Source organism: Pseudopodoces humilis, chromosome 9 (assembly GCF_049639895.1).
Source record: "Pseudopodoces humilis isolate 2021_Gansu_Grassland_sample_001 chromosome 9, ASM4963989v1, whole genome shotgun sequence".
Taxonomy (NCBI): domain Eukaryota; kingdom Metazoa; phylum Chordata; class Aves; order Passeriformes; family Paridae; genus Pseudopodoces; species Pseudopodoces humilis.
The window spans coordinates 26,606,614-26,633,911 of NC_142208.1; the positions used below are offsets into that span (position 1 = coordinate 26,606,614).

The 27,298-nt window shown below is 38.1% G+C and overlaps 1 protein-coding gene across 1 annotated transcript; it reads left to right on the top strand.

Annotated features, from left to right (window-relative positions):
- The first annotated feature begins 2,832 nt into the window (after positions 1 to 2,832).
- Positions 2,833 to 27,298, top strand: SMC3 (structural maintenance of chromosomes 3). Its single transcript, XM_005520730.3, has 29 exons — positions 2,833 to 3,017; positions 6,888 to 6,963; positions 8,106 to 8,144; positions 8,961 to 9,028; positions 9,394 to 9,465; positions 9,651 to 9,730; positions 10,278 to 10,356; positions 11,701 to 11,818; positions 12,388 to 12,563; positions 13,187 to 13,267; positions 13,531 to 13,695; positions 13,853 to 13,974; positions 14,317 to 14,530; positions 16,140 to 16,243; positions 16,460 to 16,559; positions 17,016 to 17,176; positions 19,164 to 19,305; positions 19,609 to 19,759; positions 20,764 to 20,916; positions 21,811 to 21,962; positions 22,172 to 22,330; positions 23,031 to 23,138; positions 23,532 to 23,640; positions 24,146 to 24,393; positions 24,515 to 24,727; positions 25,405 to 25,596; positions 25,759 to 25,936; positions 26,390 to 26,496; positions 26,808 to 27,298. The coding sequence occupies exons 1-29, from the start codon at positions 3,003 to 3,005 to the stop codon at positions 26,877 to 26,879; spliced, it is 3,654 nt and encodes a 1,217-aa protein (XP_005520787.1). The 5' UTR covers positions 2,833 to 3,002; the 3' UTR covers positions 26,880 to 27,298.

The following is a 27,298-nucleotide window of genomic DNA, read 5'->3' on the forward strand; positions in this document are numbered from 1 at the left end:
CAGGGCCATGGAAAAGAATCTTTGCAGCACCTACTGAAGCAAGGTGAACTCCTCGCTTAGCAAGCACTGATTATATGTTTGCAGGCTCTGAATATAGAGCGCTGTTTTACGAGCTGTCAGCTTTCTGCACTCCTACAGCCACAGCAGCTTGACAGAATAAAAATGACATACATCACACTTGGGTTGGAAGCATATTTTCAGCAAGTACTACAAAACTGAAATAATAACAGGAAATGTAATACCTGCCCTACCACTCCACTCCCTCAAGTACAATCTCTAAAAGCTCTGTGGAAAACCTGTGTGCAGGGACCTTATTTGAGTATTTGAAACACTCTTTGAACCAGACAATCATTTGCCACTTAATCCTTAATGAATACAGTTGCTATTTTTGCAAGCACGTCACACTGGTGAGAGCGCTTGATGATGGAATATCAGTAGGATGTGATTTTATTGCTGTGAATAAATATAATGTGGTGTCTGTGCACGTTTGTATGCACATGAGCCCTCTCCATACTGTTGGAGTGTGCTGTATATCCAAAGTCCTTGAGAGAGAATGAACACCTGGGGATAAAAGAGATCCCAGGTCCTTGTTTGTGCTTGCTCATAATAGTGATGCACTTCTTGGTGCACCTCAACAGGAAGCTGTCTGGAGCACCAGATGTGGATTGTTTGGCTTGACACAGAAGACTTGGTGCATTCAGGCACAACAATGTCATTGCATCAGTCAAGGGAAAAGGCAAATTTTCCTCAGCTGGTTTCTCTGTACCTCTTTAGGGCAGGAAGATTAATTCCTTGCTCTGGGAGTCTATGATTAAGTGAAAATAAGCTTCTGAACTACAAAGGAAATCTCTAAAATGTGACTCAAGGCATCCTGTACCTCTAAAAGCAGAAAGCAAAGAGGAATGAACTTTAGAACCTTCCAATTTGAAAACATTTCTATGCCTATTACTGCCCTGAGAAACACAGATGGTCTGTCCACATCCACTTGTGTCTTTAGCAGGAGTAGATTGTTAGTGAGGAGATATCCTGGCTGTTTGTTGAGACAAAACCCTAGGTGCCATATCTCAGCAGAGGCTGGACTGCACTGCCTTCTGTGGAGTGCCAACAGTTTCAAATGCATATGCAAAACATATTTCTGTTTACTCCCGTCTGAGTGCTTTCAGGTGGTTTTGAAAATTCCAAATTTATTTAGATCCTGTAAATATATGTAATCTAGGTTGTGTAAATGGATATAATTCATTTATGTGATAATGTTAACACAAAATTGGATGTAAATAATTCTTTTAACCAGGTACAAGATAGCTCGATTGTGTTGTAAAGTGGGGAATCTGACTTTTCTTTCTTTTCTTAAACTCTCTCCTCCCCCCTGCCAAGAGTCTCCTTGGATCGGCCAGGCATCTGGGACCTGAACTACCAGCATTTCTACCTCACTTTACCCCAGAAAAAGCGAAAGAGTAAGTTCAGTATCACAAACTAATCCCACAAAGATGCTGTGAGACTTATTTGAGGATTTAAAATTCCCTGAAATCCTAAGATGAAAGGGATATTGAACATGCAAATAGAGAAAATATTTTTGCCTCAGTCCCATTGAATAAAGTTATTTAAAAGCCAAATATGACAGGCAGGAAATTTTCGTTTTAAATTTGTTTGTCGAGCAGCCATTAAACGCTTTAGTTTTTTAAGCCCCATGTTTTCTGAAGAAACAATGTACCACTTCTTTATAGGTGCTGGTAAAATCTGTTACAATAGCTTCTTGAAGGGTTGTTAGTAAAACCATTTAATTACTCAAGGCACTTGAGAACGTCTGGTACTGGGGAAATTCTCCCATTAGGAAAGAGAAGTAATTCGTCCATCTATTATCCTAGGAGAGGTAGAAACTAGACCTTTCTGTTGAAATAGTTTTTATTAGTGTTAAGAGGCTCAGCGGAGGAATTCTACTGCCTGACTAGAAGTGCTGGCTACAGATGTAGTATTGAAGGAGCACTGTTAAATTGAAAATTGCATTTTCTCTGAGATGTCACACCCCGACTGTTGTCACAACACCTGAAATCACTATAAGTAGAAGAGACTAGGTGAAAATTAATATTTCTCTCCCACCATTTTTCTTATTTTTGCGTGTTTGACAGCTCCTCCGGGAAGCTGGATAGTGGCTCTGCGAGGTAAAGGAGAAGTAACGGACGCCAGCCAAGCTGTTTTCCTGAGAATGTTTCGCACTATCTTTGTTTGCCCAGCTAGCCCTGGGCGACTCTTCGGCTTCTCCCAGACCTTTTCCCTGTGGATGCGGAGCTCGGCTCCCAGCCCAACACAGCCAGGAGGAGGTGGCTGAGGGAGCGGGTGCGCTGGAGAAAGGGGCGAGTCAGTTCAGGCCCTAAGGCTGCTAATGCCTATTTTTAATTATCATTCTTATTTTTAAAAATTATTTTTAGATCCTTGAAGAGAAGCCTTCAGACCGAGCCTCTATTTGATCTCCCGCGCAAGCGGCCCCTCAGGGCGTCCCCGACAGCGCCGCCTAGAGGTGCGCGCCGCCTCTCTCTCCGCTCGCCTCAACTTGCCTTTGGCGCCCAATCCGCCCCTCGACGGGAGAAACCACTTCTCCCAAGTCTCCGGGGCGACGTCGGCGCCCGGGAGGTAGAGTGGCCTGCCTTCCCCGCTAAACAGCGCCTTCCACGAGACCACCGAGACACTTTAGAAGATTGGAAAAAGAAAATTCCCGCTGTTCCACGTGGTGTCGCATCTTCGGCTGTACAGAAGCGCGTTCTCTCTACTCCGCAGTTCTCCCTCCAAGTGGAGGTGGGTGGTTCGAGCCAGGACAGGATGGGGAGGATCCGCCGCCATTTTGTTTGCGTGAGGGGTAAGCGGGCCCTGTGCGGGAAGCGGGGGGCGGCTGAGGGGGCGGGAAGCGGCGGCGGAGACCCGCGGTCAAGCCGAGCGCTCGGACCGAAGAGAAACGGCGAGAGCGGGCTGAACGACAGCGTGGCGGGCCTACCCCATTCTCGGCAAACATGTACATCAAGCAGGTGAGCCGGCGGGATTCGCGCCGCCCGCAGTGTGTGGTGCGGCCTGGGCCTGGCCGAGGGGGTTGGCGCAGCCCGCCCCACCCCGGGGCTGGCGGCTCGGGGCTCTGTACTTTGTACTTTCCCGTCTGCCCGGCCCGCAGCAGGCGGTCCGCGGGCTTTGCGGCGGGCTCGGAGGCCTTTGCTTCAGTTTTTCCTGTCCCTGGAGACGAATCGAGGTCTGGGCTGAGGGGGCCGCCCCCGGCCCGGCCACGGGTCAGGTCCTACCGCCGGCTGGGCTGGCGGCGCTCCCTCTTCTCTGCTCCTCTTTCATTCATTGCAGGTGCGAAGTGGCGCTGGGGGCTCTCTTTCATGGACCCGAGACTTTCGCTGGGCTCCTTTGTACGCCAGCCCCGGTGTCCCGGCTGCGGAAGGCTCGTTCCCAAACAAAGGGTTCTGTTCAGCTGTCAGAGGCATCTTTCAGCTGTTCAAGTTGTGGGGTTTCTGCTTTGGGGTGCTGTCTTAGGCCCCCGGGCATGAACCATTTCACCTGTTAATGCTTCACCCTTGCCAAACGATCTTCGGCCGGTGCTCAGTTAAAAAGATCCTGGTGTTCACTTTTTTCAAACAGTTCTTGAGGTCATCATGTTACTTGTGCAGTTTCCCTGCAGCTGCTTTAGCAGCAGTTATTTATTACTGCTTTCGTGTTGCTGCTTATGTGTTCATACAAAGCCTACCGGGATTCTCATTTTCTGGTGGACTCAAAATTGACCTTTCTGTCACCCTGCGGGTGTCTTTCTTAAGAAGAATACTTTATTAACTTTGAAAGTGCATGTTCTACATAGGTAACAGGTTTTCATCTACTGTTTGGCTGACTGGGCAGATTCAAAAGCCTTTTCATCGTGCTTTTGTAAATCACTCTTAATCATAATAGGTGGGCACATTGCTTTAAAGACTTTGAATAAGAGTTTTTGTTCTCCAGATTTGAATTGCTCAAAAGCAAACAGTAGTGGAGATACATGGAATAAGTCCAAATTAACTCGGAACAGGGGAAACGATTCATTTTGAAGAAAACAAAAAGAAGGAAATTTGGCTGGTCAGTAACCAATACTATTACAGGAGCTATAAAAGAAAGTGTAACAATGTGTGGATGTGAGAATTAAAAGAATGAGAATGGGTTTGATTACATTAGTATCCCCTATTTTGTTGCTTTCCAAAAGTTACTCCTGGAGTTTGAATATTAAGAATGTTTAAGTCTTAATCTGAGTCAATACAAGGCAATGAAGAAGTCATGAGATTTCAGAGTATGTAGGATGGATGAAGTGATAAACCATCTAGAGAAAAGCTCTGGGGAGAAGATGATGGCGTTCAGAGCCTGCCTGTATCACAGTCCCCTGATGCCTGTGTGTGGGTGGTAAAAGTTTGTGCTTCTATAGCAATATTCAAGAAATAATAATTGGTTGGTTTTATCATTCTGTAGAGACTTTCAGGTTCTTACGAGAATCAAGTAAACTAATTATTCCAATTCCGATGTTCTTTATGTATTATGTGAAAAAATGAAAAGTAGTAGAGACCAACTTCTTTAGTTTCTCTCCTTCCCCTTGAAATGTAGTGAGTTTGGAAGTAGCACTGTCTCAAAATGTTCAGGTTTTAAAAAATATTTTTTATTAAATATGTTAAATCAAAGTAAATGAACATATCTGCTGTGGCCTAGAGTAAGTGGCAAGCCCTGAGTAAGATATTCTGTTCCTGCTTTTCCTTTGAAAGCTGCTGGCACTGAGCTTGCTGCAAAAGTCTCCATCTGGCAGATGAGGCAGTCTGGTTTTTTTAGGGGAGGTCAGGTGTTTGTGTTCACAGTGCCTGGGTAGTCTTCAGTCCATACACTGTCTTAAACTTGCTTTCTGTAGTTTGGTTTATTAAATTCTGTAATCCTTGATTGCTTCCCGTGCAGTTGATCTGAATACAGTGCAGGTGGTTAAAGAAAACTGTCTGGCTTAAGGATAGGGAGCACAGTCAATTGTAGTTCAGAAGAGATTTAGGTAGGCAGAGTATTGAAGGAAGCTGTATTGGAACACTATTCCTTTTCCAAAATAGCCTCTGCTTCAATCTGATGTTTGATGGCCAAGGATTAGTAATTTGCTGGTTACCTGTATTCTTAGCTTCAGATTCCAGTAATGAAATAATTTTGCAAAGAGAATTTGACAAGAAAGCCATAGTGCCTGGGAAGAGAAGAGCTTTCTTGAATTCTGACTGAAAGTTAGTTAATGCCTTAAAGTTTTATTTAATTTTGATTTTTATAAATTCCAGTGTTTGATTTGCTGTCTGACACAGCATTTTCATTCAATATTAGTGAGATGGAATTCATCCATTAGTACAAACAGGTGATGAGGAGTTTTCCACAACAGTGCTTAATAGTGGCGTGTCACATAATGGGAGAAAGACTGAAGATCGCACTTGACATGAATAAATAGGGGCATTTTCTTCTCCCAGTATTTTCTTCAGTACTTTTTTTGGGCAGGATTTTTTTCCTCACTGTTTAATGCTACCAGCATATGACAGAATATGAATGCAATTCTGCAGGTAGTTGTTTCTTGAAGTGCTGGGGTGTACACTTAATAGAGGCTTTTGTAATAGTGAGGAAAGACTTGCGTAAACGTCTGCAGTACTACTTCTAGACTTTTTGCTGAAGTTTTGTATGTGCTTCTTGAATAAAAAGTATTAAGCTCATTTTCTGGAATATGGACTACTTTAACACTTGAAGGTGTGAGAGAAGGAATGACATGTTCAGAGAAATAGACAAAGATGATGGGACCATAGACCTTATAGACAAAAAATCTGAGTAATTTCATATCTTAATCTTCAGCAGTAATAATATTGAGAAGTATCTTGCAAGCTGGTTTTGTGTCTTCTTAAGAGGTAATTTTTAGTTTATTGTAGCTATCATAGTGAAAAACTGCCACTCTTTTAACGGTATCCTGTTTCTGTTGGGGAAGAGCTTGGCAAAGAACAGAGCTATTAAATGGTAACTGTAGTCCTGTTTCAAGTATTCTTGCTGAAAGATCTGCAAATGTCAAACCTTCAGGTGGCTGCTGTCTTTCTGGTGTCATACTGAGCAGAGCAAAGCTGCTGTGCTTTCAGCACAGCTTTGATGTATGGAACAGGTTGCTTGGTGCTAGAAGTTGGATCGGTTTTGTTGCTGTGCAGAGATGAAGTTTTAGAATATTGTAACTCCGTATGTTTTGTATTGCTAGGCCTGGCAAACCTCAAAATGCTGCTGAAATGAAATAGTTGAAGTTTGATATGCTGCTTCCAGATGACTCTTTGCTGCATAGCTCTTGAAATTATTTGTGTACATTTTTATTTGTCTTGTTAGGCTGTGAAAAGCTTGCTTTTTGTGTTTCTGTTTAGATTGAACAGTAAAATGAGACTAGTGCACGCGTAATAGACAGTCTAGTACAGTTTTTGCAGCCTGCAATTGCACCTCTTGGAGAATTTGCTAATAAAATTCTCATTCTGTAAGTAGATTGCATGATAAAAATTAAATATAAGTGCTTGTTATACTGAGTTTTCTTTCCTGTATATGATACTTTAGGCAAATACATGTTTTTGTCTAGTTTGTTACAAAAAGCCTCTTGGAAGTCTCTTGCTTGCCATGCTTTGGCCTGCACAGCATCTCTTGCCAGGGGAGAAATCTGTCCCTAAATTGATGCTTGGGTGGGGGCAAGTTTGATGCAAGCTTCTGATCTTGAGCTGGAAAGTTGAGTGTGTGAGTTGTGTGCAGGAAGGGCAGGCAAATTGAATTATAATTGATTTAATATTCTGTCAAACCTTATACTAGGAAATCTGTTCAAGAACAGAAAGAACTTTGTTAAAATAACTCCCTGTTCTCACCAGGTAATCATTCAGGGCTTTCGAAGCTACAGGGACCAAACCATTGTGGACCCATTCAGCTCCAAACACAATGTCATTGGTAAGTCCTGATACTTGCCTTTAATCACTAGTTAAAGATTGCACTTCTGTTTCAAATGATATTCATGTTAGTCTCCTTTATAGTTTTTAATATTCTGGTTATATTTGATGATTATATTTGATATTTTAGAAACTTCTGTACAGTTGTCTGTAATGTACCACAGGGTGTGTTCCACTTACAGCAGACAACTATTAAGGCTCTATTTTGTTGGGACAGGAGCTGAGTCTTCAGAAACTGAGTGAGGTTCATGCACTCCTTCCTAGGTGCACATCTCTGTATCAGCCAGACCTCCTTTAAAGGGTGTTCCTTGCAGGAACAGCAGAGAATTTGGTTTTTTTGTCTGTGCATGTGTCATCATTTTTATAAATAAGAATGCCAGCAATTATAAACTCCTGCAGAGAAAGAAGATCGTCTTTCTTGCAGTTTTAAAGGAAGGAATTTCTGGACTGTAGACTGTCAAAAGTGCAGTTTCATGAATAATTCCTATTTTAATAGCATGTTTTTATCCACCATTCTCATACTTCCTTTATTTCTGCCTATGGATACCCGACCCTGCTTTTTGTTTGCATTAATTCTAGTGTTTGTGCAGCAACTTTTGAGATTGCTGACCCAACAGCAAACAGTGAATTTTGGGCATAAAATCTTAGTACCCAAGATTTAACTCTAGGAAAAAACCCATGCATATGACATGAATAGATGTCTTGCTTAGTAATGTTATTTCTACAGGAAATACACTAAAAAATCTCTTTCACTGAGAGTTTTTTGCTTTTTTTTATAAGACTTCATAGTAATCCCAAGTAGCAGAATTTGACTTTGGTTTACTGTTCTTATCCATCAGAATATCAGTGTAAGAACCAAAAAGATGGCAGTAAATTGGATTGTTTGAAGTATTATTCTCATTGTGGAATAGTTTTGAAGTGTGGAAGTCAAGGCAATGTGTTTGGGTGGGCAAAGGGCTACCGTCTTGTACTCAGTGACTAAGTGATCCATCTACCAAGTTCACCTAATTCCCTTGAGATTTCATTTGGCTATGTTATATTTGGGTTCTGGTCTTTAGTATTTTTGTGTAGCATTTAAGGTACATTGCTCTGTTAACCTATGTCAACTGTAACTTATATCATACTTTGTGTTTTAATTTTCAGTGGGAAGAAATGGATCTGGAAAAAGCAACTTTTTTTATGGTAAGCATTGATTTCTTATTAGCCGAGGGATGCTGAAAATACCAGGTTTCTTTGCTTGTTTTTGCTAGAACTTGGTTTAACAAATGATCCTCCTCAATAAGGAGTGGCAGATTGTAAATTACTTGACACTGATGAAAGGCAGATCTCAATGCACTTGTTTAATACTTAGTCCAGGTTTTTCTCTAGAATTCAGCTTCTCTTTCTAAGGACCTCATAAGACTTTCAGCTAGCAAAAATATTTACAGGAGGAAACTCAATTCTCAAAGTTGTCCTCCGTGAAAGATATTTCTGATATTTGCTGTTGTTTTTGATGTCCTTAGTGGCTAAATTCTACTAAATAGCAGTTTGACAGAGCTTAGACATCCTTTTATTATAAGGTTAGGAGGGAGATTTTGTGGGGTGGAGCATTATTGGAGGAGCAAAGTTTCTAATTAAAGGTGTTAGTAGGCTTTGTGACAGTTGTGTTTATAAATTGTCTAATGCTAAGAATTCTAGCAATATTTTTAGCCTAGCCTGTGTGCTGTATATATATAGAAGGAAGCTCATGAATCCCTAATTGTTCAGCATTGTTAATGATTATGCAGTGAACCAGTAATCTGGCAACAACGACTTCTTCAGATAAATCCTGCTGTGTACAGCAGGTTGAGTGATAAAGATCCATCAGCTTAAGGTTTTTAATGAAGAAATACTGTAAGATTTTAGCAACAGCACGATTGTATTACAACAGTAAACCAGTGTGTTTTCAGTTAATGAAACTGTTTCATATCTCCCTGAAGGAAACAATAAATTTTCTGTTTCTTTACTATTTTATTACAGCAATTCAGTTTGTCCTCAGTGATGAGTTTAGTCATCTTCGCCCAGAGCAAAGACTGGCTTTGTTGCATGTAAGTGAAGGTGTATAGTAACAAAACTAAAGAATAAGCTAATGCATTTGAATGGTCCAACAGAAATGATAAATTGCTGGGCTGTGGATATTCTAAGCCAATTATTTTGAATGTAACTTTCTTTGTTTCCATTGTCAGAAGGGAATTTATTACACAGTAGTACATTATGTTAATAATGCACACCAGTGAATTTATAGCCAAGATTATCAGAAATAAAAATATGTGTGCTGGATCTCATGTAGATGCTCTTGCATCTCTAGTCCTTGAAAGGAAAGGGTAAGTGGGGTCAGGGAATAGAGGAGGAGAATGAGTTCAAAATGTTTTCTAAGGTGGCAGCTGTCTAACCAAAACATCTTTTCTTTTAGGAAGGTACAGGTCCTCGTGTTATTTCAGCATTTGTGGAGATTATATTTGACAATTCCGACAACAGGTTACCGGTAAGTTCAGTGAACTGCTTTGGACATAGCTTATAATTTCAGACTCAAGTGATTTCAGTCTTGTGGAAGGCTTCAGAAGGTACCTGCTTTTGAGTAGTTTCTGGTAAAATGTGCCATGGACTTTCTGGGTTAGTTACAGCTGCTTGCAGTAGATATGTGTATTTACTGTGTTTTGTTTTCTGAAGATTGATAAAGAAGAAGTCTCACTTCGCAGAGTCATTGGAGCCAAGAAGGACCAGTATTTCTTAGACAAGAAAATGGTGACGTAGGTACTTCTTTTTCTTATCTGAATGAGAACAGTAGTATTTCTGTAAAACTCTGTAAGCAAGCCCAACACTTGCATCCCATACATGACATTTTATTTCTGTTGTGTAATACTGAGTGTCAGTATGACAGCTGGAACATCAGTCCTTGTGCAATAGACAGCAGACTTTGAATTTGCAGTTTAATCCATCCACTGATGTGGTTTTTAACTGCTTGCATAGTATTTCGTTGAGGTTTTTTTTGAAATAGAGGAGTTACCACACTCTCAGTGGTTTTATATCCTTCCTTGTGATATGTTTGCCTGTATTTTCCTCCTCTGTGCTTCGTGAGGCTTATTTCTTAATCTCTTTCCAATTCTATATTTTCCATTTCTGTTCTCTCATTTCATTTTAGAATTAGCCATTTTCAAATAAGGAAGCTTGTTGAAACAGAGCATACATTGCACACAGTGGTTATATTATGTGGTGTATAGCTGAGATACTTTACTGCATTTTTACAGCTCTCACTTTTACTGTTAAGTTTTTAATGAATTCATAATAACATTTCAGGAAAAATGATGTCATGAATCTTCTTGAAAGTGCTGGATTTTCTCGCAGTAATCCCTACTATATTGTCAAACAGGGGAAGGTAAGATTCTCTTTCACAAAGTAGAAGGAATCATTGTCACAAGGGTATCATGTTTCCTGGATGCCAAACTTAGTTCAATTATTTCAGAAGTAAACCAGAGCCTAAATCTACCTCAGTTTGCAATAGTTCTTGTATGTAGATGCTTCTTTGCAGGTATTACTCTTTTAGTAGTTTGTTGATTTTAAGAAAAAAAATTAATGTCTATAAAGCTTGATATTTAGCTGAAGGTTTTTATCATGGTAATATTTACAATCAGGTTTTTTTCCATATATTTAAATACAAAGCAAACTTGATTCCTGTGACTATTTCAGTGTAAATTCAAAGATTTCTGGGCCTATAGATGAGGCAGCAAAGTAATAGTAGAGAATTTTAAGAGGTTGAAAATACTGTCAATGGAGAATGAATGGAAAATGCAGAAGTAGCAAAAGTGAACACACATCAGGAAAAGGGCTCATGGCATGGGCTGTCTTAACTGGTCTTCAAGACCCAAGAAGCTTTCTAGAGCTTTCTAAGGACACCCATATCTGCAGACAAAGCCCATACTACTTGTAATGGCTGGATCATCAAGAAGACTGGGAACGGTCACCTCCAAAGGTGACTGGAAGACATACTTGGATAGGAATGCAGGAGGAGAAGACTTGAGGAGTATTTGATGTCAGGAATGCTAACCCATAGATGTGTATCAGGATAAATTTTCATATACAGTTGAATGTGTGTATTTGAAAGAAACAGCTTGAGCTGGGAAGTCACTCATAGTGGGGATTGGTGCATGCTACTTAACAGCCAAAATACACATACTGGTTTTAATAGAAGACAAATTAGAAACAGTTACCTTCTTAGAAAAGCATGTAGCCACTGAAATTCTATTGAAAGGAAGTGAGTTTTATGTTGGGTGTAATTGTTTGACTGATTTAATGTCATATTAATGAGTGCTTCATGATGTGAATTATTCTAAGATTTATAACCCCTGCATTTTAGTGTGGTTTTATGGAGGCATTTAATCTATTTGATTTAGAACCAGGACTTAAAAGCCCAAGCTTGAGTTTCTCTAAACATAATTTTGAGTGGTTTATGATTTTTTCAGGGTACATAATACTGGTATCCTGAGTTTTAGCAACAAATGGTAACATTTGAAAAGCAACAAACTTCATTGTAAGCAGAATACTTGCTGTCCTGAAGTAAGTTCTCTCAAAAGAAAAGCAGTGTGGTGCATGCTATGTATCTGAATCTTCCTGCCAAAATTCTCAGGGAAGCAGGCAGAGCAAAAGAGTGGAATCTTTGCTCTGTTGTGGTTAGCCATACATCCAGAGCAAGTTATTGAAATCATAGAGCTTGAATTTTCAGATCAACCAGATGGCCACTGCTCCTGACTCTCAAAGACTGAAGTTGCTGAGAGAAGTAGCTGGTACCAGAGTGTATGATGAACGTAAAGAGGAGAGTATTTCACTAATGAAAGAAACAGGTAAAACTTTAAGAAATTAATGCTTTATATCACAATAATTCAAGTAACTCTAAAACTTCAGGCTTTTTCAGCAAAGCGAGATAATGTTATTTGTGTTATGTTAAACAATGGAGAGCTTGTCATCTTTCTTCCTTGAATTTCCAATATCTCAAAAAGTTTAATAAAGTTTTCTGTGTGCTTTTAGTAATAAAACCTTTTAGTTTAGCTAATACAGATAAATTTACTGTTCAAAACATATGAATGATGCCAGCTGGCAGTGATCCAGAAATCAAGATCCCTACTGCTGTGCAAACACTAAAGTTCATGTTGTACAGTCTGTATTAAGTATCTGTATCTGTGCGTGAGCCAAGAGAGTACATGCCTGTGTTGCCTTACATCATAAGTATCAACAGTTCTGCTGTTGGGATGTTTTTTTGGAGAACTTCTGGACATGGAGTGTTCTTACATTTCATGCATTTTACATGTATGTTGACAAATTGTGAATCACTGGCATAGATTCAGTGGCTGTAAAGATGGGGAATTATATAACAGTGTTTAACTGAATTTCAATCTTGTCATGTTTTCTAAAGAGGGCAAGCGAGAGAAGATCAATGAGTTGTTGAAATACATTGAGGAGCGTCTGCATACTTTAGAGGAAGAGAAAGAAGAGCTGGCACAGTACCAGAAATGGGATAAAATGAGGAGAGCATTAGAATACACCATTTATAATCAGGAACTTAATGAAACCCGAGCTAAGCTTGATGAGGTAAAATATCTTGGCTAGTACAAAATGTAATGAGCTGTTGGTTTGTTTTTGCTACCATGTCCTTGTGATCCTTAATAGAATCCTGACAGTGTTAAAGAAACTTTCCTGTCCAGCCATCCAGGAGCCATTCTGTCAGTCAGAACCGCACCACCTGAGCTAGGACTGAAACCCCTTTCCAGCGCAGGTGCTTGACTCCCTGCACCACACTCACAGTCAATCCTGGTTTCTCATAGCCTCAGTCTCTGACGTCTTGATCCTTAAAATAATTTAGTATTGGTACAATAACTAAATAACAACGGAAGAGCTCAAGCTGGTGCCTCCAAGGAGGGACCTCAGCAAAGGAAACTGAGTTTTTATCCCATCACAGCAGAAGTGTGGGGGTTCCTGCTGTGTCTCTGAGTGCCACAGGTACCCTTTGTTATGCAAAGGGACATTAGTTCTCTTGCCTGTGGCTTCCACCACCCAGAGCTTAATCTGCAGCAATCTACAGATGTACACTGAACCACCTGCACTGTATGTACTCCTCAGCATCACTGTTCTTCACTAAATAAATTACTTTCTTTTTGGAACCACTACTAAAGCAGAGCCTGGCTACTTAAGCTATTGGTGATATTTCCGTACAGCTTTCTGCTAAACGAGAGACAAGTGGCGAAAAATCGAGGCAGCTGAGAGATGCACAGCAAGATGCTAGAGACAAAATGGAGGTAAAAATACTTTTAAAGGGGCTCTCCAGAGGTGTGTTTTGCTTTGTGGTTTTGGGGAATTTTTGGAGGAGGTGGGGAGGGAGAGGATGAGGGCTGGTGGTATCTGTATTAAATTCTGTTGCGTGCTTTCATCCTGTTTGGAAACTTGGGGTTTTTCACACATCTACTGTATTGTGATGTACAGAATAATGATCGTCTGAGTTTCGACAAATAGTGAAATGTTCGTTCAGTGTTTAAGATACTGCATACTTAAATTTGTGTAGGAAATAGAACGGCAAGTTCGAGAACTGAAGACAAAGATTTCTGCAATGAAAGAGGAGAAGGAGCAACTTAGTGCTGAAAGACAGGAGCAGATTAAGCAGAGGACTAAATTAGAGCTGAAGGCTAAAGATCTACAGGATGAATTAGCTGGCAACAGTGAGCAAAGGGTACGTCACACCAGTGAAGTCTTTAAATGTCATTGGCACGAGGAAGTATTCATGTACACTGACATTTTGGTTTTAGACTGGAGTCTGTCACTATTTTCTAAGGTTTGTTAGATTAGTTTAAATACTAACTTTAAATACTGCTTTGTTTGACTTTCAGAAAAGATTGCTTAAAGAGAGGCAAAAACTGCTTGAGAAAATCGAGGAGAAGCAGAAAGAATTGGCAGAAACAGAGCCAAAATTTAACAGCGTAAAAGAAAAAGAAGAGAGGGGAATTGCTAGGTCTGTGGCGTTCTGTGTAAATTTTATCAATGCAGTTAACCAAAAACTTGTACTTGTTGCTTCACAGTGGGGTAGCTACATGCACTTGGAGATGGTCTGTAAAGAGCCTGCTATATTGTTGGGATGGGAACAGTATTTGGCAAAATTATTTTCTAAGCTTCACCGCTTCTCGTGGATGATTTTGTTGGTTATGACATGATCCTTTTCGTTACTAATTTGGTGCTCGAATTTTAGAGCCTCGTTTGACACTTCTTGAAAATTCTAACAGTAATTCTTAATGCTTTTTCTTAATAAATTCAAGATTTCTTTATAATACAGCGTATCTTTCTCTTCTCAAAACAGACTTGCACAGGCTACACAAGAAAGAACAGATCTTTATGCAAAGCAAGGTCGAGGGAGCCAGTTTACTTCCAAAGAGGAAAGGGATAAGTGGATAAAGAAAGAATTGAAGTCTTTAGATCAAGCCATCAATGACAAGAAGCGTCAGATTGCAGCTATACACAAGGATTTAGAGGATACAGAGGCAAACAAGGAGAAAAACTTGGAACAGTACAGTGTAAGTTTTCAGCTTATTGTCAGTCTTTTTGAGAGAAGGGTTAAATACTCAATCTTGGACAGTCAGACTTCAATGCCTATTTTTATGGAAGATGTGACTTACTTTTTGGATGTAGTCTTTGAGAAATGCTTATTGAAAACATCTGCAGATAAACTTTAAACTCCTTTAGCATTTCACTGTCTTTGGTCTATATGTTGGCTTTGCCTTCTGGTACTTCCCCCAGTGTGTTTGGCCTGAGTTATCAGGCAGAGGTTTCTGTCTGCCTTGATCTTGTCTATGTCAAACGTAGCCATATCATAGAAAACAGTTTGCTACATTCTTACAGAAAGAAGTCTGTGTTGGTTGTTTTCACTTTGCTCATTTTTCCTAAGCAACAGGGTCTTTTTGACTGAAGCAGCAGGCACTGCACCCTTGTACCATTGTTGCAGCTGGTTGGAAGTTACATCCCTAGGCATATTAGAAGATGAATCTGTTACCTGCATAACTTAGATTTTAATTTCCATTCAGAAACAGCTCTTGCAGTGCAAATACAGCAAAATAATCCAAAGATAGCACTCCTTATAGGAGCTCCAGGCATGAAAACCCTGCTTTACATTGAGAGAGCATATAGTGCCAGTGCTGATGCTCTTTCTAGTCTTTGTGTAATATACCTACTGAAAGTGAGGTTCAGTCTGACACTATGTGAGAGTGTAGTTGTACAAAGATGATGGTGTTCTGCTAAAATACTGCTTGATTGGGACCCACATTAGCAAAGTTGCGATTCTCTGAGTTAGTGAATAAAGAAAGTAGCATTTACCACTGGCTGACTGCAATTGTACTACGCTGCTCAGTGGTAATTCTGTAGAATTGAAGGGGTTAAATTTGTTGTGGATTTTGATTCCTTTCTATAAGCATGTCTTGGTTTCCTTTTCCTCCTCAAGGAAGGTTGATTTATGCTTAGGCGAAGAGTTGTATAGTTTTTGTTGTTCAAAGAGAAGGCGTCTTGGGTGAATGTGATTGAGAGCTTGCAAGGTTAGTTTGGAATGAGCTGGCTGTGTTTTTAGAACTTGTACACATATAAATATGTAAACACTATCGAGTGCTAGCCCTGAACTGCTTTGAAAATGGCAGGTGTTAAGTGAGCAAAGGGGGGGGTGTCTGTGCATTGGCTTAAAGAGCACACTGTTGACAGCAGCTGTCTTGAAAGTCTAGTACTGCTGGAGAGCAGGCTAAGGCTTTTGACTAATAGTAGGTTGATGTGGTACACAAGATTAGTTGTACTTACCACAAATGTCATTTCAGAGCATGATTACACAGAAGTTATATGTATGTTAGTTACTGTTTTGATTCCAGTTCTTACTGTGACTTACAGGGATCCATTTCACTTTAATGCCCAGAGTCACAGTTGAACATTGCCTGCCTTGCCATCTGTATAGCACCTACACCTTGTTACTGCTTCTTTAGAATGCTGTCTTTATTCTTAGTGCTTTTTAGTTTGTTGTTAAGGTGGTTAAAATGTTTGTAGGAATTTTCTGAATTTTTAGTAGTTCAGTATAAAGAATAAATAAATATTTTTTTTTTTTTAAATATAGAGAGCTGTAGTTTCATACCGTTCTTTTCTTTGTATTAGAAACTGGACCAGGATCTTAATGAAGTGAAGGCTCGTGTTGAAGAATTGGACAGAAAATACTATGAAGTGAAAAATAAAAAGGATGAACTACAGAGTGAAAGAAAGTTAGTAATTAATTGAAATATGTCTCAATCTCACTTAATGTGAAGGACCCCAACTGTGTAGTTGTTAACATGGCATGTAGGTATGTTTTTTAAATATGGCCATGTATTAACTTCTGCACTTTGCCTTCCTATTAGATTAGCAGTCTTTAAGAAAATAATAATAAAACCTTCAGATTGCATTCACACTTACAAAATTTTATTGGTTTTGTTCTGTAGTTACCTATGGAGAGAAGAAAATGCAGAACAACAAGCTCTTGCTGCAAAGAGGGAGGATCTAGAAAAGAAACAGCAGCTTCTCAGAGCAGCAACAGGAAAGGTAAGATAATCTCACTCTTGATAATTCCTTGTGAAATCTCATTCTTAAAGGACAAGTCAGTTTTATCTGAAGGATATGATAATTATTTTTTAAATTATGGTCTTTCTGTCATAATTAAGATGGACAAATCATATTCTGGGCTGAATTTTTAAAATATTTATAGCTCTAGAACTACTTGAAAATGAGTTTTGTAAGCTCAAGGTAGTGGATGTGAGGAGACTAGGCAGAAATGAAATATTTTTAAAATTTCCTCTTATCCCTTTTTGATTAAAAATAAAACACATACAAAACTGAGAAGTGTTGGACTCTTATTTAGCTATCTTCTCTTAGAGCTGTAGGTTAGTTAACAGGAATTTGGCAAAAAGGAAGGTTACACCTGTCACAAAGTTAAAGCTAGAATGAATGTTATGCCCACACATTTTAACTGCAATACAGTAATTAGCTGTATTTTAACAGGCCATATTGAATGGTATAGACAGCATAAACAAAGTTTTGGAGCACTTCCGTCGAAAAGGCATAAACCAGCATGTTCTAAATGGCTATCATGGAATTGTGATGAATAACTTTGAATGTGAACCAGCATTCTACACCTGTGTTGAAGTCACTGCAGGGAACAGGTAATGTTATGTGCTATTTAGTGCAGTGTCATAATTTAGTTGTTGCAGACTGCTGCTGTAATTCTGTTTTTTTGAACTTAATATCTTGCTTTTTTTGTCCAAGTGCCTTCTATATAGCGTGATCAAACTGTTCCTTTGTGAAGGAACGAAGAAGATTTCTGCCTATTTAAATATTAATCCTAGCTGCTCCTGACTTTGTCTAAAAGAACCTAAAACAAAACCAGAAAGAAAAAAACAACAAAAAAGGCCCCAGACCCACCCTCCTGACACTTGCCAGGGGGATTGGTGGTGAGACAGAATTATATTGAATAAAATGGACAGCACCTTCCAGTGTGGAGAATTCAACAGTAAGAAAGGCTGATGTTTCAATAATTGCAAGAATTATTTCACTTGCACTAGAAAATCTCATGGTTGAGAATATTCTCTAAATTGTCAAAAACTGCTGTTTAAAAATTGTCTGAAAAGATGTTGAGTGTTAATGAGTCTGTGTAAAATGTTTTCTAGAAGAAGTGCCTGTTGGGCAATCCACCACTTGCTATAATATCTAACTTCAAATTAACTAAAATAATCTTTCTGTGTGATCAGTCACTGTTCCAACTTTTGAGTAGTTCTTTCAGCTTCAGTGGGGATTACGGAAATATTTCTAGGTCTCAAAGAGATATGATCAGTTGATGGTTGCTAGAAAGGTATTTATTGTATAAAGGCATCAGTCTCAAAGGCAAAGAATTCAGAGAGTTAAAGTCTTTGCTAAAAGCTTTTGGCATAAAGTCCCGAGTTTAGAGCAGCAGCTCTCTGGTATAAGGTGTGGAGTTCTGTTGTCCTGGGCCACAAAAGCAGTTGATGATGATGATGGTGCTGCTGTTCTTGTTCGGATGTGTTTTTTTCACCCCCAGTACATGGGATTAAATTCATAAATCATCCAATCAGCTAAAAACACCCTTCTAAAACAATACTTTCTACACCAGTCTGAATTTAATTCTAACATGCGAAAGAAATGTTCTTTTTACCTAAATTTTACATATAAGGTATTATCTGTTTACGTGAATAATCCTATCTGTTCTTACCTAAGAATGCAAACTATATTTTCATTATGTCTAGAGCTAAGTTGAATCCGTGAAGGGTGTTATCACTCAAGTTTAAACTGGGTAATAAGGCTTTTCACTAGCTAACACAGACTCATAGGGCACTTAAGCTATATTTTTTACTTACTTAGAACTAAAACTTACGCTTTTACTCTATATCTATGGTTTAATATATTTTAATTATTTTCTCTCTCTGAGGAGCTCAGAGAGGCTTTTATTTTGGATTCCAACAAGTAGTCATAAAAGTTATTGTTCTAATGAAGGGTAGATAGTAGCGTAAGAGCAGGAAAGAGGACAGAAATGACATGATCTTGCAAAGTGTCACATAGAAATGTTGATGCTATTACGATTGGAAATGCAGTCTCTTCTGAAACTTGTCTAAGTGTGAACAAGGGTGTCTCTTTGAAGCACTACGCAGTTCTCTCTGAATCCCCATAGTTTGGATAAAGCTGTAACAAGCAAGCTATAGTTCCACTTGCAAAGGAAAAATCACTTATTTCAGTCCTCCTGGTGGCAGTCCTCTTGGTGCACAGGGAAGAGGGTGGGTGTGGTCTTTGTGTATGGTGTAAAGAGGCAGCAGAGGCAAAGTCTGGACATCCATGTAGAAACAGGGGGCTGAATGTTGTGTAATGGAAAGGAAGGACAGGGGTGTGTACACAGTGGCACTGTACACATATTGAGCTGCTCCTGGCTGGATGGTAGAATGTAAAGTTGTTGGCTAATTGTATTTTAATCAAAGTGAAAACGTATCCACTTGCCTTTTCTAAGGCATGGAATTGGAAACGTAATGCAGCTTTATAGTGACGTGTTATTTAATGGTATGTGCATGAATTACTGTCTGTATACAAATATGTTTGACCTTTTAGCATGGTAATGTTTTGCCTCTTGTTTGGCTTGTTAAACAGGTTGTTTTATCACATTGTGGATTCTGATGAGGTCAGTACAAAGATCCTAATGGAATTTAACAAAATGAACCTTCCTGGAGAAGTTACTTTCCTCCCTCTAAACAAGCTGGATGTTAGAGACACTGCTTATCCTGAGACTAATGTGAGTTAGAATTACTTTTGAACCTACCTCTGCTTCATAAGTATTAAGCCTCACTTTTGAACTGTGTACATTGCTTATTGCCCACCACTTGCTTTACTGTTTGTCTGCGGTTAAATACTACTTCTGATGTATACTTCTGAACATAAAAAAACCTATGTTATAGAAAAGCACTTTCCTACAGGGTATCTGTTCTTTATTAATTGCACTTTACAAATAAAAAGGCAATACTAATAAGTAGAGTTTTACTGTAATGCAATAGTCAAGAATTATTTTAATTGCTGAATTGTAATTCTATCACTTCAGGATGCTATTCCTATGATCAGTAAACTGAGATACAATCCAAGATTTGATAAAGCTTTCAAACATGTTTTTGGGAAGACTTTAATTTGTCGTAGCATGGAAGTGTCTACCCAGCTGGCCAGAGCTTTCACAATGGATTGTATCACTCTGGAAGGTAAATACTGCAATTTTATAAGTTATTTATTGTAAAAATAGGTTTCCTGGGAACATGGGGCTCATTAAACATGATCTGTTCAGTGCTGTTGAAATAAGATTATTAAAATAATAGTATACTTTACTGAGATGTATGTACAAGGTTGCACTTGGTTAAGTACTTAAAAATACAGGATTTCATGACAAGGTATGGAATTTTCTTGTGATCTAAATGTTAGTAGCAATGTATCTCCATCCTGAGAATTACAAAGCACGTTAGGTTTGCATTCACACAGGTTTTTTATCCAATTTAACAGGCGTTTGTTTTCCTGGAGTGTTTATGGTGTTTCCCCCAAGCTCAGACCAGTGTTCAGGGTGTGAATCAATGGTCTTATTTCCTTAAAAAGGCAATGTGAATTATTTTGTGCAGCAGATATGTTTACATCTTACGTTCTCTGAAATAATCTATATCTCTTGTTAATTGCCTGTTTTAAAGAGGGTAGATTCCCTGCAGGATTATAGTCTTTTTGTGTCTTAAAGTCAATCAGAAAATATTCCTAAGGGTGTCTCAGGAGGAAATTACTAATTTTTCAGTATCAGTATACTCTACAAGCCACAGATGCTGCTAGCTACTTCATCTCTTTATTTCCTCATAGAAGACTTGAGATTTTTTTTTTCAAACTGGTAGTGCTAGGCATTTGCATTTTTTCCTTAATATAAGTATTTTTTTCCTTCAAGCTGCATGATTTTAGAAGTTGATTAAAAACAAACAAAAGTAAGACAATGCTTGAAGGAGATCCTAGCAGTCTGTGATGATCTTGAGAAAGGGAATAGCACTTAAATTGAATACAGAAATAAACATTTCCTTAATTACTGTAAACATAAATGATTGCTGATACATTCAGTGCTTTTGTAGCTTAGTCAAAATGTTCTGGTTAAGCTGCTAAGTTGTGCTGTAGAAACTGTGCTGGACCTTATGGCAAGAATGTAGCGTGCAGTTGGTATCTCATTCTGTTGTGCTCTTAGGTGATCAAGTCAGCCATCGGGGTGCTTTGACTGGAGGTTATTATGACACCAGGAAGTCTCGGCTTGAATTGCAAAAAGATGTTAGAAAAGCAGAAGAAGAACTTGGTGAACTCGAAGCAAAGCTCAATGAAAACTTACGTAGAAACATTGAAAATATCCTTTTGTTGTTAATGGGGAAGGTTGTCTGATGACAAAGCTTTTGGTTTGTGGTTACAGTAAGAGATGGAAAACAGGAGACTGACTTGTTACATATTATCTGTAGCATTTCTTTTGACTGTTTTGTGTGCAGCCTGGTTCTCTGTGTTACTGTATTTGATATTGATCTTTAAACCTTGGAGGGAAAGTTAAATTCTAAATTATGAGGCTTTCTATTCCTTTTAGAGTCTGTTGTGGTAACTGTCATAACCAGATATTCTTGTTATCTGTGATAATCTTCACTGCTTCTCCTGACTCAGGCTATATTTTTAGTACACATGTCCTGAATTGATGTGTTACACAGTCCACTTACGCTATGGGGAGGAGGTGGGAGAGCATTGTGTTTTAATAAGCTCTGAGTTGCTTGACAGTTTGGTCTTTCCAGTCTTTTTGCACAGTGTCCTTTTGAGCTCCAGTATCTACAATTTAGGGGTAAGGGAGGTTTATACATTTTTCTTACACATCACCCACATCATTCTGTCCTTCAAACTGAACTCCTTTGCTTTTGCCTTGCATCAGTGCATTAGAGACATCTATTCCATATTTTGTAAGACCTGCATTTTTAAATGTAGTCCTGTGTTCTTCTGAATGTCATGTTGTGAAAGAAGCAAGGAAAGCTTCATTTGGCTTAGTTCCTGGTATTGATAAGTTACTTGATAAGTTGATAAGCTGCTCAAGTTACTTTTGTTGATGATTCTTGATTTTTCCTCTGTCAGTATTATGATTTGGTGGAGTTTTGGCTTATTTCCTATTTTGATGAAAGATGAATATGTCAGATAGAAAAAATGAAGGTACTAGTAGGAATAAAATGGTTTTTAAAACAAGGACAGAATTTTCCTTAGCCCACAGTATGGATTAATAATGAGATTGACCAGCTAATGAACCAAATGCAGCAAATTGAAACACAGCAGAGAAAGTTTAAAGCCTCTCGAGACAGTATTTTGTCAGAGATGAAAATGCTGAAGGAGAAAAGGCAGCAGTCTGAAAAGACATTTATGCCTAAGGTTGGTATGGGGATATTGAAAGCTGTTACTTAGTTTATTTTAATTGTTTCATTAATGTTAGTGAAAAACTTTCATTCCTTTCTGGTTAATATGAAATATGAAGAGATAACTAGAGACATGTCACATAAATATGATGATATGAACAGGTTAAATGTATATAATCTACAGATTGCTTTGAGGAGTGATTCTCTCTAATATCTGTCCCACAGCAACGTAGCTTGCAGAGCCTAGAGGCAAGTTTACATGCTATGGAATCAACTAGAGAATCATTAAAAGCAGAACTAGGGACAGATTTGTTGTCTCAGCTCAGTCTTGAAGATCAGAAACGTGTGGATGCTCTAAATGATGAAATTCGACAACTACAGCAGGTAAGGAAATTAAAATATCTTGCCATTAAATGTGATTCCTTTCTTAGCAATAAACTTTTGTCCTTTTGTATGAAGAGTCACTTACGGATATAGTGTGATTAAATTAGTGCTTCATCAGTAGTAGGTTGGTGTGTTTAAAGTTCTCTCATTTGCAAAGTGTATTTGCAAATTTTATTCAAACACTAGGTGAATTTTTTGCCAGTTGATTGTGTGAGAATTAAGGCTATCTGTGTTGGAATCATCACAATTTTCTTGCTCTTGCTATTGACTTTCCAACAATACCTACAAATAGATAATATCTGAAGGGAGAATGCACAGTATTAGAAAGGAAGACAATCCCTTTAAGTGCATGATAGGTGAGACAAAACTAAGCTGTTGGTTGATACACATGTTGCTGGAAAAATACTGCTTCTTAAATATACTCTCTAAAGCATTTCTAGTTTAAGATTTGGGTTCAGATACAAATAGAGATTAAAAATCTCACTGATCTGTCTAGTTTTGCACTAGACACCTTTTGTTTTTTCTGTCAGTTAAAATTAGAGGAACAGTCCAGAGAATTGTGATATTTTAATGCACAGAATTGTGTGAAGAGGGTTTATTTCTTGTTGTTGTTATTGTTGTATTAATTTTCTTTTTTATACCAAGGGAAAACTAGTTCTAGTGAGGTAAGGCAGCTAATATACTTTTCTACTTTCTTCAGGAAAACAGACAGCTTTTGAATGAGAGGATTAAATTAGAAGGCATTATCACAAGAGTTGAAACATATCTCAATGAGAATCTGAGAAAACGCTTAGACCAAGTGGAACAAGTAAGGATTATTTTTTAAATGTACTTTTGCATTCTGGGTTTGGTTTATTTATAGGGCTAACATATTAAATCATAAATGCTCATTATCTGTGGTGGCATTTGCTTCCCTGTATATATAAACTGAATTAAATGTTCATTTGAATTTCAGCACAGTAAGTTTTGACCTAAACAACTGTGAATACATGGCCTGCGTATCAATAGGACTATCATAATGACAGATATTTTTGAAAATCTAACTATTCTCTAGAACTTTATGAAAATATTGACTAGTATATGTATATAATAGTTATATGTAGTTATATGAAGTTATGTGTAGAGTAGCAGAAGATAGCTTGTTTGTCTGGCTTATGTTCCCATTCATGCTGAAGCTCAGTGGCATTTATTTATCCCATAGGAACTGAATGAGCTTCGAGAAACAGAAGGTGGCACAGTTCTTACTGCCACAACATCAGAACTTGAGGCTATCAACAAACGAGTGAAGGATACACTGGCACGGTCAGATGGTTGGTAACATCATGCTTTGGAAAGAAAACTCTCCAGCGTTTTGAAAATTCACACATACCGTATTTAATTTAGAAATAGACCATAATGTAATTAACTTGTGTTGGTGGTAATGGGCTTTCATCTTGAGGGTGTAGTACTTGTGAGGCAACTGTCCTTACAAGCAAAATCATGTACCATTGTTTCTGAATTTTGTCTGACCCATTTAAAACTCAGCTGCTGTCAACAGGCTATCACATCTGTATGGCTTGAAACTTCTTTTGCTTTTCTATCTAGACTTGAACAATATGACTGTAGTACATTTATTTGTTTGGGATTTTCTTAAGCTGTATACTCATGGAGAAAAGAGAGGGATTGTCAGCCTTTTGCCTGAAATTTAACCTTCCCTAGTAGATCTTCTTTAGTCAATCTTTTGGTTTCATAAATACTTTATTGGATAATTTCTGATCTTCTGCAGGCGTGTAAAACTTACAGCTTTGGGTTTTGTACTCTTGTTCAATATTGTAGATCTGGATAACTCTATTGACAAAACAGAAGCAGGAATTAAAGAACTTCAGAAGAGCATGGAACGCTGGAAGAACATGGAAAAGGAGCATATGGATGCCATTAACCATGATACAAAAGAACTTGAAAAAATGACAAACAGGCAAGGCATGCTTCTCAAGAAGAAAGAGGAATGCATGAAGAAAATACGAGAGTTGGGTTCACTTCCACAGGAGGCTTTTGAAAAGTATCAGACTTTAAGTTTAAAGCAGGTAAATAGTGTACTTGGGTTCATGTTTTACGACCTGAAACATTAGTGTCACCTGCACCTTGAGTGTCAAATGTGGCTCGAATTGCAAGTCGCTTTGATGTATTAATGTTTTCCCTTTACAGTTATTCCGCAAGCTGGAGCAGTGCAATACTGAGCTGAAGAAATACAGTCACGTTAATAAAAAAGCTTTAGATCAGTTTGTGAATTTCTCAGAGCAGAAGGAAAAATTGATAAAAAGACAAGAGGAACTGGACAGGGGCTACAAATCCATCATGGAGCTGATGAATGTCCTGGAGCTCAGGAAATACGAGGCTATTCAGCTGACTTTCAAACAGGTAACAAAATGGGAACAGTTGTAAAGACCCTGGTACTCAAATCAATCAAGTTGTCCCATGGTATAGCCGCAATATGAGAAGAGGATACTAAATAAATTATACTAATAGAAGGCAGTGTCATGTAACTTGAGGCTTGTTGGCTTTTTAAATACTGAAAAATAAATAAGGCTACCATGTTCAATATGTGCCCAACTTCAAGGCAACTCTAGCTTTGCTTTAAACTTCTTAAATACTCCTGTCAAGTGAGCTCCTATGTACTATGTGCAATCCTTTCTGGGAACTGTGAAAAAACTGCACCAAATCCCTTCTCCAGATTTAGTGAAAGTAATTCTAATGTTAACAAAGAATCTTAACTGCAAAATGTGAGAATTGTTCTCTTTAAAGGTTTTTTGCTCAACTGAATGTTACTAAATAATTTTTTTTTTTTGCTACAGTTCTATGTTTTAATTGTACCATTTTCTTGGAAAAAAATTTTGAAAATGCTCATACTACAAAAACAATTGTTTTGGTTCTTCTTTGAAGCCAAGCTTTGTACAGCATACATTTCTCGCTTCCGCGTAAGAACCTGGATCTCTTCTTTGAAGCAGATACTTTTTATGTTCATGCAAAAAATCAGTTGTTTGCATTTGATTTCACTCTGTACAAATGAGTAGGTTTATTGACCGTTTCTTTTTCAGGTGTCAAAAAATTTCAGTGAAGTATTCCAAAAGTTAGTACCTGGTGGCAAGGCCACATTAGTGATGAAGAAAGGAGATGTGGAGGGCAGTCAGTCCCAGGATGAAGGTGAAGGCAGCACCGAGAGTGAAAGGGGATCTGGATCTCAGAGCAGTGTTCCATCTGTAGATCAGTTCACTGGAGTTGGCATAAGGGTAAAGAAAAATATTTGGTTTTTAGTCTTTTGAATGTTTGTTTAGGTTGTCTTTTAACTATATTTTTAAAAGGCAGCACTTGGTTGATCCTGTTTGTTTAATAGCAACTGATGCTATGGTTTAGTATTTTGACATAATCTTGCTGTTGCATTATTTTCTTAGGTATCATTCACAGGGAAGCAGGGTGAAATGAGAGAAATGCAGCAACTTTCAGGTGGACAGAAATCTTTAGTGGCCCTGGCCCTAATATTTGCCATCCAGAAATGTGATCCAGCTCCGTTTTACTTGTTTGATGAAATTGACCAAGCCTTGGATGCCCAGCATAGAAAAGCTGTGTCAGGTACTTGTCTGCCTTTTATAGTCTTCATTGTGGTTGAAGGTAATAGTTTTTCTCATCCCTGATGTTTAAGAATAAAGCTTTTAATCCTAAAAGCACATTTTTGAGAAGCCCAGTATGTATCTGGGGAAGTTTTCATGAACTTGTTTTTATGTAAAAATTCTATTCTGTTACTGCTTCTAAGGAGTCTCCTTACTGCACTTAAGTGTGTTGAAAAGCAGTCCTGTTTTGAAGTCTAGTTTGATTTTAAAAATTAATGGAAAAGCACGTACGCTGTTTTTCATATATATATATAATGTAGGAAATAAAACTGGTATAGATACTTTCTTGATTTGTGGGGTTTTTGCTTCGTTAACCAAAACCTCATTTTGAATAAGGCATAGAGTTCGCTATTCTTGTTCCTCTCACTTTATTGAAAATATTACATTAATAAAGAATTTTTGTCTTCTTTTTTAGATATGATTATGGAACTAGCTGAACATGCTCAGTTTATTACAACAACTTTCAGGCCAGAACTGCTTGAATCAGCTGACAAGTTCTATGGTGTAAAATTCAGAAACAAGGTAAGTAGTATGATAGGCTTCTTGTCGAACACCATAATTAAAATAAGTTGTGCATTTGAGACTTAGCAAGAGTTCAGAGTGAATCAGACTCACTTCAGCTGATAAATTTCTAGTTATGTCACAGTCTTCTATAAAAAGTTATCTTGTTCTTGAAAGAGAATTTAAAATACCTTCAGAAGTCCTGTGTCACATTCTTTCAGGGGAATTATAAATTGATCATAGACTTGTTGCTGTGTCCTGAAGCCTTCAGAAATGTCTGCCTTATTCTGCAGGAGGTACTGTAATAACTGAATGCTTCTTTGTTCCACCAGGTCAGTCATATTGATGTGATCACAGCAGAAATGGCCAAAGACTTTGTAGAAGATGACACTACGCATGGTTAAAGGAACTTGTAATTACTGCTTATTTGGAAGATGTGTATAGTGCTATGTTTATGTCAGGGACCTGTACATTTAAAATATGAAGTATTTAGTCCTTGTTTAAAATAGTTTTTGAACACATGTTTTAACCAAGACCCCAGAAGACTTAGTTTCAAATGAGCTTGAGTATCCATTTTGTCTCTGTTGCTGTATTTTATAAGATAATTGTTAATGTTACCTTTATACAATACCTGTAGTTTGGAAATTTTATTCTCTTCCTTTAAATCTTTTGTAAAGTGTTTGTTGCTGTTTTAAAGCTTTTCAGAAAGTGCTAGCTATTTCTTCTTAAGTATAGTTTTATCATTTATATTGCCTCACATGCTTTTTTTTTAATGGCTTCAATTAAAATGGTTGGTTTTATGGCTGTAACTTGTATATATTAA

Coding starts and splice junctions, on each gene's coding strand:
- SMC3 (XM_005520730.3), top strand. Junction 23,641..24,145: donor TACACTGGCACGGTCAGATG/GTTGGTAACATC, acceptor TCAATATTGTAG/ATCTGGATAACTCTATTGAC. Junction 25,937..26,389: donor GCATAGAAAAGCTGTGTCAG/GTACTTGTCTGC, acceptor CTTCTTTTTTAG/ATATGATTATGGAACTAGCT.